General features: G+C 38.9%; 1 protein-coding gene across 8 annotated transcripts in view; it reads right to left on the reverse strand.

Annotated features, from left to right (window-relative positions):
- The window catches only part of RTTN (rotatin), a 180,895-nt gene that overhangs the window by 21,830 nt on the left and 140,455 nt on the right, over positions 1-18,610 (reverse strand). For all 8 annotated transcript variants that reach the window (XM_078346992.1, XM_035271328.3, XM_054244299.2 and 5 more), the window contains 4 exons: positions 6,375-6,480; positions 5,504-5,601; positions 4,196-4,273; positions 206-332 (listed from right to left, as the gene is read on the reverse strand). In XM_078346992.1, the coding sequence (XP_078203118.1) occupies positions 206-332; positions 4,196-4,273; positions 5,504-5,601; positions 6,375-6,480 (409 nt within the window). The remainder of the gene's footprint in view (positions 1-205; positions 333-4,195; positions 4,274-5,503; positions 5,602-6,374; positions 6,481-18,610) is intronic.

Consider the following 18,610-nt stretch of genomic DNA (forward strand, 5'->3'; position numbering starts at 1 on the left):
GCCAAGGACTCTCTCATGTCAACAAATACACTAAAATATCTGTCTGCTCTCATACCGAAAAGAAAGCTTGCCTTTGCCCATCATACTCTCAGTAAATCGGAGAAACACTTCAAAATATGTATTACTTTTTCTAGTTCACCTTAACAACATTTATAAAACTAGTATTTTGGTATATTACTGAAAGGCCATACTGGATTCTGTTTACCATTTGGAAAATTTGCAGTATAGACGCAAAGAAGCTGCAGAGAAATTTGCATCAATGAATCATCCATCAAAATCCAAGGCCAGAGAGAGTGCAAGACAGGGACAAGGTGAGCTTCAAGAGCTGCTTCCTGTTGAAGGAAGGAAAAAAGATAGCATTATTCTGAATATGTGAAAATATTAAAATCAAAACAAAACAAAGAAAAGCCACCAACATAAGACACCAGCAGGATCCTGTGGCTGGCTTCAGCATCCTGCCCCAGCCCCACTGGGCTCCACACATGGCTTCCTTGACCAAGAGCCTGACCAGTCTCAGGAAGTCCCTTCAACACCAGGGTGGTTAATATGTGCCACTAAGGTAGGAAGCATAGAAAACAGCCTCTGTAACACATAAATTAAGCAGCAAAGTGGTATCTCACAACACTGAATATATTCCTGTAAATGCTATGAAATGGCCAAGAAGTGAGAATTTCTGGTCAAGTAAACATTCTGATCAACTCTGAGTCCTCCCTTGCCCACCCTCTCTTCCTCTCCTCACCACCCCCCGTGTGTGTATATATATCCAAAGTAAATTACAATTTTTGAGAAATATGAATATATAAAATTCAGTCTATATAGCATGTTAAATGAATAAATTCTGAAGTAACTTGAGGTCTTTATTACAAAGATCAGTTATCCCTGGGACAACACTGCAGATAAAATACACCTGTTTACAGTAAGTGCAGCAATATCTTTTTTAAACGAACAAGAATTCCAAGGTAATTTATAGACTCATGTTTATACATGTCAGCATGCACATAAATACACACACCCTATACAATTTCACATAGCATCAAGTGGCAGAATAGAAGTGATTCCCAATGTTCGACACTCCCCATAAGCACTACAGTCATTCCCAATGCTCTCCCTAAAGTTCTTCCCATGTTCACCACTCTCTGTGGCACACAGCCCTCCATCTGCACCAGATGACCTTGCTTGCTATTTCACAGAGAAGACAGAAAAGATTAAGTACAAATTCCTTTATCTGTTCTGCCATCCTGTCCACACAGTTTATCTGTATTTTCATCCATTCATCCTTCCTGTCTGCCTGGCAGTGAGAAAGAGGTGTTCCACTTTTTGTGGGAGATTGATACATCCATCCGTGTTCTGAAACACAGCTCCTCCTGCCTCCTCAGGGATCTTTAACCACCAGTGAGTTCTTCTCTTGCTGTCTCTGAAACAACTAGTCCCCAATTTGCTCATTTCTAGGAGTTTACCTGCTAAGAGAAACATCCTATATGTCTTAAATTATTAATGCCACTTTTCATGACCAAACTTCCACATTATTATTGCGGTAATTTCCCCATCTCACATTTAATCTTTAATTTCCATTTATTTTCTGCCCTGATGATTCTATTGAGGCCACTCCCACTTTTGTTGTTGCCAACAACGCTGAAGCACTGTGGCATTTGCTATGCGTCTCTTCTTTCTTAATTTCCATGCTGCTGCTCTATCTCAGATCATCTCTGATAGAGTCTGGGTATTTGTCCCTGCCCAGATCTCATGTTGAACTGTAATCCCCAATGCTAGAGGTGACGCCTGGTGGGAGGTATTAAGATCTTGGGGGTGGATTCCTCATGGCTTAGTGCTTTCTTCAAGACAGTGAGTGAGAACTCATGAGATCTGGTCATTTAGAAGTGTGTGACACCTCCCCACCAGCTCACTCCTGTTCCAGTTCTAGTCATGTGATGCGTCTGTTCCCCTGTTGCCTGCTGACATGATTGGAAGCTTCCTGAGGCCTCCCCAGAAGCAGATGCCACTATGCTTCCTGTTCAGGCTGCAGCACTGTAAGCCAATTAAACCTCTTTTCTTTAATAAATTACCTAGTCTCAGACACTTCTTCATAACAAGACAAGAATGGCCTAATACAATCTCCAAATTCCTTCTCCAGTATTCCCCTCTCAGCTGTTTTCTGCCCTCTCTTAAATGTTCTTATTGTCCAAAGATATGACCTAGGTTTTCATTATATACTTTATTGGGAAATTTCAATGATAGTGAGGACCACAAACACCACCCACACATCAATAACTCCTAATATCCCCAGTCTGTATCACTCCTCAGAGTCCCAGACCCATAAAATCTCCTGACCACAAGCCATCTTTCACCTGGGTGACCCAAAGACTCTTGAAGGTAGTATGTGCAAGAATGACCATCGGGTCTCTCACACCTGTGCTCTGCTCTATCATACACTCTTGCATTGGTAAGTAGCTTACACGGGAGTTTGGAGGTCCCCTACATTCCTCTTCTTCTCTATGCCTCAAATTTACTCCCTACCCTTCTTCTCCTTTCTACCTGCTCAAGTTAAGGTGTCATCATCTCTTGTCTGGACTATGACAGTCCCCTCCATCTAACCTTGTCGACTGTTTAACTCATTTACCTCACAGCCGCCATGATCCTGCCTTTCAGTATGAAAAATCCCGTAATGTTATACATATGCAAACAGCAGGGTGGGGTGGCAGTGGGTGACCTGGTGAATTACCCAATATGACCAACTATTAATAATGAGAACATGCCGTACATGTGATAAAAGCTGAAATTGAAATTAAGAATCTCTACCTCCATAAGATCATATTTATATTCAAGGATAACCTAAATATTCTTTGGATTTACTTCTTATTAAACAACTTAGAAATATAGAAATGCTTTGACTTATTGAGATATTACACTTTTATAAATGGCTAATATGATGCAAATTGAGCACAATATTTATAACTAGTAGCCAGGTTAGCATTTCATAAATCTTTATAGATCCTATCCGTAAAGTATTCCAGAGTATTTCCCTGAATGAAGTATCATGGATGAATATTAACTGCAGATACACATGAAATTTATATATTTACATATACACATGAATACTGATTGTACATCCAGTCACAAGCATAGTATCAAAAGCATGAAGGAATCATAAGTTTATTAATGGCACCTCTGTTTTAAGAAAAAGTTCATATAAATTCATACACAGGAATTTTAATAAAATGTATAAATAAATATTTAATTCCCATCAAACTACTCTGAAATATAAATTGTGAGTCATGTATCCGGCTTTTTAACATAGCCTAAGGAAGAAGTGTGTTCAACACATCCATTTTCCAGAGGTGCTCTTACCACAAGTAATGGCAAAACAGATAAACATTTAAAAAGCAAAGGAAGCTTCTGTAATTTATCTTTGCTTTCTGTATTAAAGCTTTAATCTAATTTTTTAAATTTTATTTTCATGATAAGCTCTTACAAAGAATAATCTAGTATTTCTGCACTAAAGCATTAATCTAGTATTTCAAAAGTGTTGTAAAACTATAGACAAAGCAAATCAGAGTGTTCAAAAGATTGTATCTTCTAGAGTAGTACTGACACAATGGTTTAAAACAACATTATCAATGCTTATCAACAAAGCAAAACATCTCAGTGATTTATGACAGAGGGGCTGTGTAAATGGTCACAGGAAGTCAGCAGAACTAGAAGAAACTTCCTCTCAGTGGATGTGGCCGCACTAGGCATCAGCTCTAACTATCTTCTCCTCTGAAGCAGAAAACTCTTCATCTTTCTTCCTTACCGATACAGACAGCTTCACTTATTTCCTTGGAGAGTTGTTCTGACAACACATTTTGAAAGAATCTACCTTAGAAGACACATCCAGCCATTCATTCCATATCTAAAATAGGTGGGGAAAAAACACCTAAAATGCCTGAGAGTACAGAATGAGGCTGAAGTTTGTGAAGTTAAAGTTTCAATGATAAATCAAAACACTGATATACACAAATGTAATCAGTGTTGATGAATACAAGATTAGATACACCCATTTCTGACAATTATCACTGAGTTTAAGGACCAATCAACTGTGCATCTAAAAATTTAAAAGTCAGAGCGTTCCATTTTTCCAACTACATTATCTCATATAAAAATTAAATGGCTTAATACCAGCACTTCTATTAAAAATTTGAAAAGTAGCTCTACTTACTTTACATTCTTCATTTTGATAAAGACAGTTTCTTAGGAGCTGCATGGCAATGCTTAACTCTTTAATAACACCATCCTCCTATTTAAACAAAAGGCAGTTGAAAATTGTGAATGCAACAGCATACTCCACCCTTTGTGTATAGTAATTCCCTCCCCTTTGGGTCACAGTACAATGCAGCTGTGCTCTAATTATGCCCAACCACTGTAACTTAGAGGGAACTGACAAGCTAACGATCTCTGAAAGATGACCATATCTCAAGAAGCACATTCACCACAAAAAAGCTATTTCTGTTCAATGAAGCATGGAGGAACTCGGATATATGATAGCCTCCATGTTTCATCTCAATAAAGTGAGGCAGATACTGACAGGTTTTCAATCAAATCAGGTGTTGGCTGACTTTCTCAATGATAAAGTAAGGGCCTTGGGCTAGAGAGGAAAAAGGAAAAGAGGCAAAACAAACAAACAAACAATAACTGATAAACATACAATCAATCTCCTGCATCAATTAAATTATTAAACATGGCTTTGTCTTGCTTTCTTATTAAATGAAGTAGAAACTAGTTATTACACACAGTGCTGCTATAATGGCCTTACATGCTGACATGTATGTATATTTGTGTATTCATACTATTCACACACTTTCATTTGCTGAATAAGTGGATGGCAGATCTTGTTAACCACAGTAGTTATTGTTAGCCATAGCTATTATATAATAACTCTGTTACTCTGAGTTTATCCGAGCATGCAATTTAAACATGAGTCCAGCAGACTCAACACTAGAGGAGATACTCAGAAGGCACAGAAGGAGATAAACAGAGATTAGGAATACCAGCTCTGCAACCACTAAGATATCAAGCAAATATTAGCTCCATCAGTTACCAGTTGTGTGACTAAGCTGTAATGAGTGTTTGTTCATAACAAATATAAACTGTTTCAATAGTGGTTGACATATAGAAAAGCCTTAATAAATTACAGTTGTTTTAGATCTCATTCCTAGTTAACCTATGATTGTTTTGAGATAAAGATTTTCTTTTTGTAGTATAAAAAGCTTATCTGGCATAGTATCATGTATATGTGGATATTTTCAAATGTTTATAAAAACAAAGTACATAATAGACAGACGTTGTCTAAAGTTCTTCAAGTAAGAATTAAGAACAAAAAAAGCCAACAATCTGCTAATGTAGAAGTCTCATTAATCATCCAATTGTACGTTTCTTCTAAATGAGACACTCATTTCAAGTTTGTGCTCATTTCTAGGCACAGGAAGCATAGAGAATGGTCTCTAGATATAGCCGTTCATTGTGTTACCTTTTTTTTCAGTGCTGCTTTCCCAGGCCTCAGAGAATCTAGATTCAGTTGTGCATTTATGTGTTTCATCTGCTCCATGCAGTTGTCTATAAGATTGGCTGAAAGACAAAATCTGCAGCAGTCAAAAAGATATTCTATTTCCAAGTAAGTTAAAACCACATACACCAATCAGATTATCAAAAAAGTAACATTTTCTATTTCTGATCCACTTCATTTTAGGATTTTCAGTGAGAGATTAATGAATCGGAGCGGGAAAGTAAGAGGACTAAAATGCTGACTCCCGCTTGTTTTCAGTTTTAGAAAGACACTCCCCAGATCCAATTTCCATCTTGAGGAATACATCATTGGCTCTACTAGCAAATCACAATTGATATTAATGGACTTGCCGTTGCCATTATTCTCTTTTAATTCTCAGATCTAAATTCTCCAATTCCCAAATAGAAAGTATAACACTCAAGAGGAGAAATCTATACGAAAATATGGAATCATCTGTTGCTGTTGTTTTTACCATTAAAACTGTGTGGGTTTTCTTCAGGCATGCTGTGAGTGCATCTGGATACCAATATTTAATTATAATGAAATTCAATGTGTTATCTTTTAGCTGCTCTAATATTTACATAAAGACTCTTTAGAGCAAGGACCATCACAAATCAGCCCTTGCAGAGAAAACCACATCTAATCTTTTTATTTGAAAAGTACTATGTGTTTACTGTGTTTCTGCATGGAAAATATATGTTTATTTCTATTGACACTGAGATTATACTGTAATTTTTTTACATTTTGAGTCCAAAGAAAATTAACTTGAACAAGCAACAAAACATGTGAATTTTTGATAACAGCACCGAAACAGCTGATGTGCCACGTGGCTCACCTTCCAAAGCACGTTTCTGCGCTCTTCTACTGACAGCCAGAAGTGACATCAGTGCATTTGCAGCTACTCTTTTCAGGATATCTTTGGAGGATTTTTCTTCATAGCACTGCAGAGAGAATACAAATCAAACTGCCTTGAAGAAAAATTTAATCTGGAGCAAAACTGTTGTGAATAAAAGACATTTTCTATTTGAAAGATATTGCTAGGTTTCAACTATCATGAGAAATTAACTGGATTTTGATAAATCATTAATATCTGAGAGTGTTCTGTGTGGGTAAGACTGTATAAGTTGTTTATAATATGGAAGAGAACAATAATTCTTAGAGACTCATCATCTACAGAAAAAAACCTTTATTTAGAACTAACACATAGCAAGCTAACATACTTAAATTCACTGGATCATATTGTGTATATATACTTGTAACTTATTAAAATGGGTCCCTGTAAAACTACCGAATAGGAGATGTCATCAATTTCCTCCTTTCTCTTCTGGGGACACATTCCCCTCCCTCCATTTCTACCTAAACTACCCCTGTATCTCAGTTGATTTGGTTCTTTCCATCTTTCATTTCTATGGTAACATGTACCTGTCATATAACATATTTTCTCAGAAAATATTGCATAACTTTTTTGACTTTTATAGAAATGGAAAGTCATTTATAATTCTGAAGATACTATTTTGGTATATTTCCTTTATACATTTAAATTTATGAGTTAGAAAAATTTTCACTTAAACATTTCTAATATGCACAAAAGTAGACAGAATAACAGATTCCATACTTTTTTATTAAAAAAAAAGAGAGAAATTTCTGCTCCAAGATGGCCACCTAGACAGAGCCAGGAGGACCATCTCCCACTGAGAGACTGGTATATCAAGACTGGCACACTCCTAGTAGATCTTCAGAGGGAAGTCATTTAGAGCAGATGGAGGGAAAACACACAGCCAGGACGGAAGTGGGAGGAAGCTGGGAACCCTGCTCAGGGCTACCAAGCACCACAACCTGTTCCTGGCCCCCAACAACTCCTGCATAGTGGGTAAGTTGAAAAGGCAAGGAACAAAATTCGCCTTCACCACAGGCCCCTGGAATCATGGTAGGAAGGAACCCCTGGACCACCATGGACACTTGAGTTGACAGGGAAAGCTGCTTAGGGAAGTGGTAGAAGCAGAACTCCAGTTGGGGCAGAGCCCAGAGAGTTTGGTATGGGAGTGTCCATAGTGGAGCATGGCCAGGGACACCCATCCCCTTAGGCTAGGCTTGCTCCCATAGGAGACTTTATCCCTAGGGGAACTATGGGACCTCAACTCTGCAGGGTGGTCTTGCCCATGAGACAGGGCCAGTCTGGACCACTGTTCATTCTGCTGGCTCTCTCCCAGAGCCCGAGCCTGGCCACACCTGTCTGGAATGAAGCTCCCAGGTACTTCCTGGGGGCCTGCATAGTAGCTCCTGCATTGGCAGACTGTGCCTGACTAGCAGAATGCTCCAGCAGAGTGACCCCAGTGGACACGCACCAACATTCTTCCCCTACTGCAGCCTCCTTCATGCTGCCTTGGCTGCAGGCACTCAACCACTGGCCACCCACCACAATGCTTTGTAGACGTGTGCAGGTGGACCTATCTTCCCTTCCCCATCAGCATGTATGCACGTCCACCCTGCCGTGCCACTGCTGTTAGCGTGAGTGCACCCCATCCTCCCTCCCTGATACTGTTCTCAGAGAATGGGCAGGCATGGAGCCCGCCAGCCCTGGCCCTGCCAGCACCCCACCACTGCACTGGGGCCGCCAGTACAAAACTAGCCACCAAAAGCAGTAAACCTGCCCCTAGCCCTGAACGGCCACTGACACCAGAATGAGTGGGCACAAAGGGCACACACACTCTTGCATCCACCATTGCCCCGTCTCATGCTAACAACACCACCAGTATGAATGTGCACACAGTCTCCAGTGGGGGCTCTCAAATCCCCAAGCTGTGCTGCTACCACAGCTGCTGTAGATGCCTGCATGGAGGCTGGCACCCTGGCACCTGACAGCACCCAGCCATAGCAGACGAGTGTGCACCCTGTTGCACTGCTGCTGCTGCTGACATGTGTCAACAAGACAGATCATGCTGCCACCTGCCTATGAAGTGCTTTGGCTGGCATCAACCATCAAAGTGTTATAAACAGCAGTCTTAGCACACTCTGGCCCCTCCTGAGCAGCAGGTTCCTAACCTTAAGGAAACAGAGATCAGAGCCCTGCCCTGATACCAGTCCCCAAGAGTTAGAGCACACAGTCCAGGAGTCCTGACCTGAGCCTTGGCCCCCTAAAATCCTCCTAAAACAAGTCGACTGAAAACACCTTATATCATAATCAAATGCCCAAAAACATCAAATAGGATAAAAGAAAAAAAAAAAGACAATTGTCCAAAGGATAGCAACTTCAATGACTGAAGAAACATCAGCCCTTGAATATGAAAAAAAAAAAACCAGGACAAGAACTCTAAGACTTCAAAAAGCCAGAGTATCTTCTTTCTTCCAAACGATCATACTAATTTTCCAGCAAAGTTGATTAACCAGGCTGAGATGCCTGAAATGACAGAAATAGAATTCAAAATATGGATAGGAATGAAGATCACTGAGATTCAGAAGAATGTTGAAACCCAATCTATGAAAGCTCAGAATAAAAATAAAATGATACAGGAGCGGACAGACAAAATAGCCACTATAGAAAAGAATGTAACTGACTAGACAGAGCTGAAAATCACACTATAAGAATTTCATAATGAAATCACAAGTATTAACAGCAGAATGGACCAATCAAAAGAAAGAACCTCACAGCTTCAAGACTGGTTTTATAAGACAGTCAGACAAGAGTATATAAATAAATAGAAACAAACAAAACCTCCAAGAAATATGGAATTTATGTAAAGAGACTGAATCTACAACTCATTGGTGTCCCTAAAAGAGATGAGGCAAATGGAGATAACTTGGAAAACATATCTCATCATCCATGAGAACTTTCCCAACATAGCTAGAGAGGTAAACACTCAAATTCGAGAAATGCTTAGAACTACAAAACACCTCACAAGATCATCCCCGAGATACATAATAATCAGATTCTCCAAGGTAAAAATGAAAAAAAAAAAAAGATAAAGACAGCTAGAGAGGAGTTAGTTCACCTATAAAAGGAAGCACATCAAATGAACAGTGAACCTCTCAGCAGAAACCCTACAAACCAGAAGAGATTGGTGGCCTACATTTAACATTTTTCAAGAAAAGAAATTTCAACCAAGAATGTCATATCCAGAAAAACTAAGCTTCATAAGCAAAGGAGAAATAAGATCCTTTACAGAAAAGGAAATGATGAGGAAACTTGTTACCACCTGCCTTACAAGAGTCCCTGAAAAAAATCACTAAACATGGAAAGAAAGGACTATTACCAGCCACTACACAAACACACTTAAGAACATAGACCAGTGACATCATAACGCAACCTCATAAACAAGCTGCCGTGACAAACAACTAACAAAACGATGACAGGATCAAATTAACACATATCAATATTAACCTTGTATGTAAATGGGTTAAATGCCCCAAATTAAAAGGAACAGAGTGGCAAGATGGCTAAATAAGCAAGGCCCAATGGTATGCTACCTTCAAGAGATCCATCTCACAGGCAATGACACACATGGGCTCAAAATAAAGGGATGGAAAAAGGCTACCAAGCAAATGAAAAACTGAAAAAATCAAGCATTGCAATTCTAATTTCAGACAAAACAGACTTAAAACAAACAAAGATAAAAAAAAAAAAAGACAAAAGAGAGCATTATATAATAGGAAAGGGCTCAATTCAACAAGGTGACCTAACTATCCTAAATATATATGCACTAAACACAGAAACATCCAGAGTCTGGATAGACATCTTCAAAGAGACTTAAACTCCCATAGGGTAATAGCGGGAAACTTCAACACCCCACTGACAGTATTAGACACGTAATCCAGGCAGAAAATTAACAAAGATATTCAGGACTTGAACTCAACACTGGACAAAATGGATCTGATAGACATCTACAGAACTCCTCACCAGTAAATACAATGGAGTATACATTTTTCTCATTGCCACACAGCACATACTCTAAAAGCAACCACATAACAAGACACAAAACAAATTTCAGCAAATTCAAAAAACTAAAAATTATACTGATGTGGTTTGGATCTGTGTCCTCACCTAAATCTCATGTTCAATTCTAATCCCTAACGTTGGGAACTGGATCATTCAGGTGAATCCTTCATGACTGGGTTAGCACCATCCCTTTGGTTCTGGTCCTGTGATAAGAGTTCTCATGAGATCTGGCTGTTTAAAAGTTTGTGGTACATCATCCCTTTCTTCCTCCTGCTCCCACCATGTGAAATGCCTCACTCCCTCTTCACCTTCTGCCATAATTGAAAGTTTCCTGAGGGCTTCCCAAAGGCTGAACAGATGCCAGCATTATGCTTTTTGTACAGCTTGTGTAACTGTGAGCCAATTATATCTCTTTTCTAAATAAATTACCCAGTCTCAGGTATTTCTATACAGCAATGTAAGAATGGTCTAATACATAAGCCATCCACACTCTCAGACCATAGCACAATAAAACTGAATTCAATACAAAAAAAATTGCACAAACCATATATTTACATTGAAATTAAGCAACCTGCTCCTGAATAACTTTTGGCCAAATAATGAAATTAAGGCAGAAATTTTTATGAAAAGACACTTTTCAAAGAAGACATTTATGCAACCAAGAAACATGAAAAAACGCTTATCACTGGTTATTAGAGAAATTGAGATACCACCTCATGCCAGTTAGAATGGTGATCATTAAAAAATCTGGAGACAACAGATGCTGGAGAGGATGTGGAGAAATAGGAACGCTTTTACACTCTTGGTGGGAGTGTAAATTAATTCAACCATTGTGGAAGACAGTGTGGCAATTCCTCAAGGATCTAGAAATAGAAATACTGTTTGACCCAGCAATCCCATTACTGGGTATATATCCAAAGGATTACAAATCATTCTATTATAAAGTCACATGCACATCTATGTTTATTATGGCACTGTTCACAATAGCAAAGACTTGGAACCAACCCCAATGCCCATTAATGGTAGACTGCATAAAGAAAATGTGGCACACATATACCATGGAATACTATGCAGCCATAAAAAAGGATGCATTCATGTCCTTTGCAGGGACATGGATGAAACTGAAAACCATCATTCTCAGTAAATTGACACAAGAACAGAAAACCAAACACCGTTATGTTCTCCCTCGTAAGTAGGTGTTGAACAATGAGAATACACGGACACGGGGTGGGGTAAAATATCACACACTAGGGCCTGAGGGATGGGGGGCTAGGGGAGGAATAGCAGGGGGTGGGGGGATTGGGGAGGGATAGCATTAGGAGAAACACGTAATGTAGATGACAGGGTGATGGATGCAGCAAACCACTATCATGGCACGTGTATACCCATATAACAAACCTGCACAATCTGCACATGTACTCCAGAATTTAAAGTATAATAAATAAATAAATTTAAAAAAATAAGTTCTTTGAAACTAATGAGAACAATGATAACATACCAGAATCTCTGGGACACAGCTAAGGCAGGGTTAAGAGGAAAATTTATAGCACTAAATGCCCATATCAAAAAGTTAGAAAGATCTCAAGTTAGCACCTAACATTACAACTAAAAGAAGTAGAAAACAAAGAGCAAACCAACCCCAAAGCTAGCAGAACACAAGAAATTATCAAAATCAGAGCTACACTGAAGGAGACTGAGACATGAAGAGCCATTCAGAACAACAATGAAGTGAGGAGCCAGTTTTCTGAAAAAATTAGTAAGATACATGGGCCACTGACTAGACTAATGAAGAAAAGAGAGAAGATCCAAATGAACATAACCAGAAGTGAGGGGATTTCTCTAACCCCAGAGAAATAACTGTCAGAGACTAGTATGAACACTTCTACGCAACAAACTAAAAATGTAGAAGTAGATGAATTCCCGAAAACATGTATCCTCCCAAGATGAAACAGGAAGAAACTGAATCCCTGAACAGATCAATAATGAGCTCTAAAATGGAATCAGAAAAAAGCCTGTACACCAAAAAGCCATGGACCAGATGGATTTACAGCCTAATTCTACCAGATGTACAAAGAAGAGCTGATACCATTCCTACTGACACTGTTCCCCAAAAAATGAGAAGTAGGAACTCCTCCTCAACTCATTCTATGAGGCTAACATCATCCTGATACCAAAATCTGGCAGAGACACAACAAAAAAGGTAAATATTCCTGATGAACACTGATGCAAAAACTCTCAACAAAATACTAGCAAATTGAATCCAGCTGCACATCAAAAAACTAATCCACCACAAACAAGTAGGCTTTATCCCCAGGATGTAAGGTTGGTTCAACATACAGGCAAATAAATAAACATGATTCACACATAAACGGAACTAAAGACAAAAAGAACATGATCATCTCAATAGAGGCTTTCATAAAATTCAACATATTTTCATATTAAAAACTCTCAACGACCTAGGTATTGAAGGAACATATCTAAAAATAATGAGAGCCATCTATGGCAAATCTGCTGTCTACATCATACTGAATAGGCAAAAGCTAGCAGCATTACCCTTGAAAACAGGCACAAGACAAGGATCCCCTCTCGCACCTTTCCTATTCAACACAGTATTGGAAATTCTGGCCAGGGCAATCAGGCAAGATAAGGAGATAAAGGGCATTCAAATAGGAAGAGAGGAAGTCAAATTGTCCCTGTTCGCAGATGACATAATCCTGTATCTAGAAAACCCCACATTATCTCAGCCCAAAAGCTCCTCGGGCTGATAAACAATTTTAGCAAAGTCTCAGGATACAAAATTAATGTGCAAAAATCACTAACATTCCTATATAGCAATAATCAAGCCAAGAGCCGAATCAGGAATGCAATTCCATCACAACTGCCACTAAAATAAAATAAAATAAAATAAAATAAAATAAAATAAAATAAAATAAAATGCAGTATCTAGGAACACAGCTAACCAGGGAGGTGAAAGATCTCTACAAAGAAATCAGAGGTGACACAAATGAATGGAAAAACATTCCATGCACATGGCTAGGAAGAATCAACATCACTAAAATGGCCATACTGCCCAAAGCAATTTGTAGATTCAATACTATCCCTATCAAACTACCAATCACATCATTCACGAAACTCGAAAAAACTATTATAAAATTCATACGAAACCAAAAAAGAGCCCAAAATAGCCAAGGCAATTCTAAGCAAAAAGAAAAAAACTGGAGGCATCAAGCTACTTGACTTCAAACTATACTACAGGGCTACAGTAACCAAAACAGCAATATCCAAACAGTACACCACAGGCTTTGGGCTCTGAGACGTCCCAACTTCAGGCATGACCCAGCACATTCGCAGCTGTGGTAGCTACAACAAAAGACTCTTTCTGTTCGAGAAAAGCAGAGGGAAAAGTAAATGGCACTTTGTCTTGCATCTTAGGTATCAGCTCAGACACAGTGGGGTAGAGTAACAACTAGGCTCTTGGGCTCCCTAAATCTAGGCTAAGGCTCTTGGACAGTATTTCTGGACCATCCCTAGTCAGAAGGGAACTGACTGTCCTGAAGGGTGAGCTACAGGTCTCGCAGCATTCGTCACAGGCTGACAGAAGTGCCCTTGGGCTCTAAGTGAACACTGGTGGCTGTCTGGCAGAACTCCTATGGGGCCATGGTACTGGTGGCCAAAAGGAGAGGTTCCTCTTCCTGTGGAAAGGGAAGAGAAGAGCAGAAAGGATCAGAGTGCCAGCTGAGCTGCAGTAGAATAGAACATCAGGTAAAATTCTAAGGTTTATGACTCTAATCCCAGCTCACTGACAGCATCTCTGGACTTGCTCAGAGTCTAGGGGAACTTACTGCTCTGAAGGGAAGGACAGAAACCTGGCTGGCTTTGCCACTCTACAAGTCTGCAAGAAACAAAGTGTTATTGGGCTTAGGGCCCAATTACCTTTGAATACTTGGAAAGCCTACTCAAGGAGGACATACACAAACAAGCCCAGACTGCAAAGACTAAAACAAATACCTAACTCTTCAATGCCCTGATACTGACAAACATCTACAAGCATCAAGATCATCCAGGAAAAAAGGACCTCACCAAATGAATGAAAATCAGGCATCGGAGACCAAGCCTGGAGAGAGACATGTGAACTTTTCAAACACAGAATTGAAAATTGCTGGGTTGAGGGAAGTCAAAGAAATTTGAAATAGGAGAAGGAATTCAGAATTTTATCAGATAAACAAGAAACTGAAATACTTAAAAAGAATCAGGCAGAAATCCTGGAGTTGAAAAATTCAATTGGCATACTGACAAATACATCAGTCTCATAACAGTAGAGCTGATCAAGTAAAAGACAGCATTAGTAAGCTTGAAGGCAAGCTATTTGAAAATACACAGGCAGGGGAGAGAGACAAAAGAAAAAAAGAGAAGAAAGAAGAATAAAGCATGCCTCTAAGATCTTAAAAATAGCCTCAAAAGGGCAAATTTAAGAGAAAAATAGAGTAGAAAGTTTATTCAAAGGGATAATATCAGAGAACTTCCAAAACCTAGGGGAAGATCAATATTCAAGTACAAGAAGGTTGCAGAACACCAAGCAGATTTAACCCAAAGAAGACATTTAAGAATCAGACTCCTAAAGGTCATGGATAAAGAAAAGACCCTAAAAACAGCAAGAGAAAAGAAACAAACAACATACAGTGGAGCTCCAATATATCTGGAAATGTTACAGGCCACGAGAGAGTGGCATGACATATTTTAAGTACTGAAAGAAAAGAAAAAGCTTTTACTGTAGAATAGTATAAAGGAGAAAAGATCTTTCAAGTATGAAAGAGAAATAAAAACAAAAGCTGAAGGATTTCAATAATACCAGACCTGTCCTACAAGAAATCGTAAACAGAGTTCTTCAATCTGAAATAAAAGCACTTTAATCAGCAAGAAAAAATCATCTCATGGTACAAAATTCACTGGCAAGAGTAAACACACAGAAAAACGGACAGTATTATAACACTGTAATGGTGTTGTATAAACTACTCCCATCTTAAGAAGAGAGTCTAAATGATGAACCAATCAAAAATAACAGCTACAGCAATTTTTTCAAACAAAGTATAACAAGATATAAAGAGAAACAACTAAAAATTCAAAAGCAGGGAAGAGAAAGTTAAAGTGTACAGTTTTTATTATCTTTCTTTTGCATGTGTGTTTATGCCATCAGCATTAAGTTGTCGATAGTTTAAAATAATGGGCTGTAAGAAGGTATTTGCAAGCCTCATCATGGTAACCTTGCTATAAAAACGATACAAATGGATACACAAAAACTAAAAAGAAATGAACACACCACCAAAGAACATCATCTTCACTAAAAGAAAGACCGGAAGAAAAAAGAGGCAATCATGAAACAATTAGAAAACAAAGAACAAAAAAGCAGAAGGCAGTCCCTACTTGTCAATAACAACACTGAATGTAAATGGACTATGGATAGAGTGGCTGAAGGGATGAAAAAACAACACCCACTTATCTGTTGCCTACAATAAACATACTTCAGCAATAAAAATATACAAAGACTAAAAATAAAGCGAAGGACAAAGATATTCCATGCCAATGGAAACAAAAATTATTAGGAGTAGCTATACTTAATATCAGATAAAAATAGATGTCAAAACAAAACCTGTAAGAAGAGACAAAAAGGGTCATTATATAATGATAATGGAGTCAATGCAGCAAGAGGATATAATGATTGTAAGTATAGAGACCCATCACTGGAGCACTGAGAGAGAGAGAGAGAGAGGTCTCAAGACATTAATAGCTAGAGACTTCAACACCCCACTTTTGGCATTGAACAGGTAAAACTTCCAGAGAGAACGTCACCAAAGAAATATCAAACTTAATCTGCACTAAAGACCAAATTTTATTTACCGAACATTTTATCTAATGGCTGCAGAATACACATTATTCTCCTTAGCATATGGATCAATCTCTAGGATACACCAAATGTTAGGTCACAAAACAAGTCTTAAAACATTCAAGAAACTAAAATAATATCAAAGATCTTCTCTGACCACAGAATAAAACTGGAAATCAGTAACAAGAGAATTTTGGAAACTATACAAACATATGAAAATTAAACAATATGGTCCTGAATGTCCAGTGGGTTAATGAAAAAATTAGGAAGAAAATTGAAAAATTTCTTAAAACCAATGATAATGGGGCCAGGTGTGGTGGCTCACGCCTTGCAATCCCAGCCCTTTGGGATGCCAAGGCAGGCGAACCACCTGAGGTCAGGAGTTCAAGACCAGCCTGGCCAACCAACATGCAAAAAATGCAAAAATTAGCCAGGCATGGTGGCGAGCGCCTGTAATCCAGCTACTTGGGAGGCTGAGGCAGAATTCCATCACCCAGGAGGCAAAGGTTGCAGGGAGCCGAGATTGCACCACTGCACTCCAGCCTGGGTGACAGAGTGAGGCTCTGTATTGAAAATAAATAAATAAATAAACAACAAAAATATATGTAGCAATTGGGGGCAGGGTGGGTGGGAGTTAAGACTCCTAAGCAAATAGTTGTGTGCACAGATCTTTTACTCCCTCTTGAAATCCCATTAAAATGACAAAAATGGGATCACACACACACACACCACCACCACCACCACCACAACCAAAAGCCTGAAAACTAGAAAGCAGATGGATAAGTGTATTAGGCCTGGGAACACTGAATTCTAAGTGGTGAGTGGGGAAAGCTGAAAACTACCCCAGACTATCCACTGAATTGCCCAAGGCTGAAGAAATTTAGCACCAGGTATCCCTGGATGTGAGTATAAAGGAGGGTTGCTTGCAGTCTCTAAGAAGCAGTTATATGCCCAGATCCTGCCTGCCACCCACCAGTTTCTATGTAACTAAGCCACTCTTCCTCCTAGCCTTTGCAAAATCCTAAATGTTTAGTCTCTGGAGAGGATAAATTAGGATTCTGAACTGGCAGAGAGAGGAACATTTGTAGGGAAGAGTATTCTACTAAAAAATTTGAAGGATTAAGTGAAATTGTGCAAACTAAATTCTGAGACCTTAGCTGTCATCTCTTACTTGGCTACATAACACTTGGCAGTTGAGTTTTTACCTCCAGGAAAGAGATCAGAAGACCATTTTCCAGGGAATCTGATAAGCCACAGAAGACAAGCTTACAAAATAAGTAAGCTTGTTTGTCCCCTTGCACAGCAATTAACAAGTTGCATTCATATGCTCAGGGATATCAATCTGCTTTGAGTTTTCCCCGTCTTAAATAGAGCACATAATCAAGATTACCAGACACCAAGAAAAGCTACCAAACAGAAAAGAGAGACTAAAATAATTAGAGGAAAAGACAGAAAAGAGAGATTATGTAGGAAAAAGAAAACTTAATAGGAGTTCCAAATATACAGAGCATACAAAGTAGAGGGAATGTCTCTGCAGCAATTTAGAAAGCATGAGTTTATAGATGAAAAGAATCCCCAAGAGAGCCTGGCACACTGGCTAACACAGATCCACACCGAGCTGCTTCAGCTAAACATTTTAGAATATAAGAGGTAAAGGAAAGATTCTAAGAACTTCCAGGGAGAAAGAAACCAGGAATTCTAAGGGCTTCAGAAATTTCTACAGTAAACATTGGAAATTAAAGAGAATAGACGATGTTTCCTAAATTTTGAAGTAAATAATTTCCAATCCAGAATTCTCACTAGCCTAACTACAAATTACATGTGAGGGTAAATAAAGACTTTCAGACATTTAGATCTCAAAGACCTCCTCTGTATCTTTTCTCTGAAAGCTAAGGGAGAAGAAACTCCAAGCAAAAAGGAGAGCATTAACCAGGAGAGGACACAGGGGATGGGAGACAGGGCGCGGGATGCAGGAGACTGCACACAGCAGAGCTACAGGAATTCCTGCAACAAGGTGAATGGATACCCCAGGATGACAACAGGCACCAAGCAGGTCAGAATGAATGTGAGACATTTCCTCCCAAAGATGAAGTGATGAAATTCTGACAGTTCTGAACACACTGAGAGGATATTTAACTGCTGGCAAAGAGTGTGGAGTTTCTAAGCAATAATAGGAAAGGCAGCACTTTTAAAATAATAGAATAATTACCTCTAGGGCAAACAAAAGCTGGCAGGAAAACAGAGTTAAACACTGTCT

Source organism: Callithrix jacchus, chromosome 13 (assembly GCF_049354715.1).
Source record: "Callithrix jacchus isolate 240 chromosome 13, calJac240_pri, whole genome shotgun sequence".
NCBI classification, from domain to species: Eukaryota; Metazoa; Chordata; class Mammalia; order Primates; family Cebidae; genus Callithrix; species Callithrix jacchus.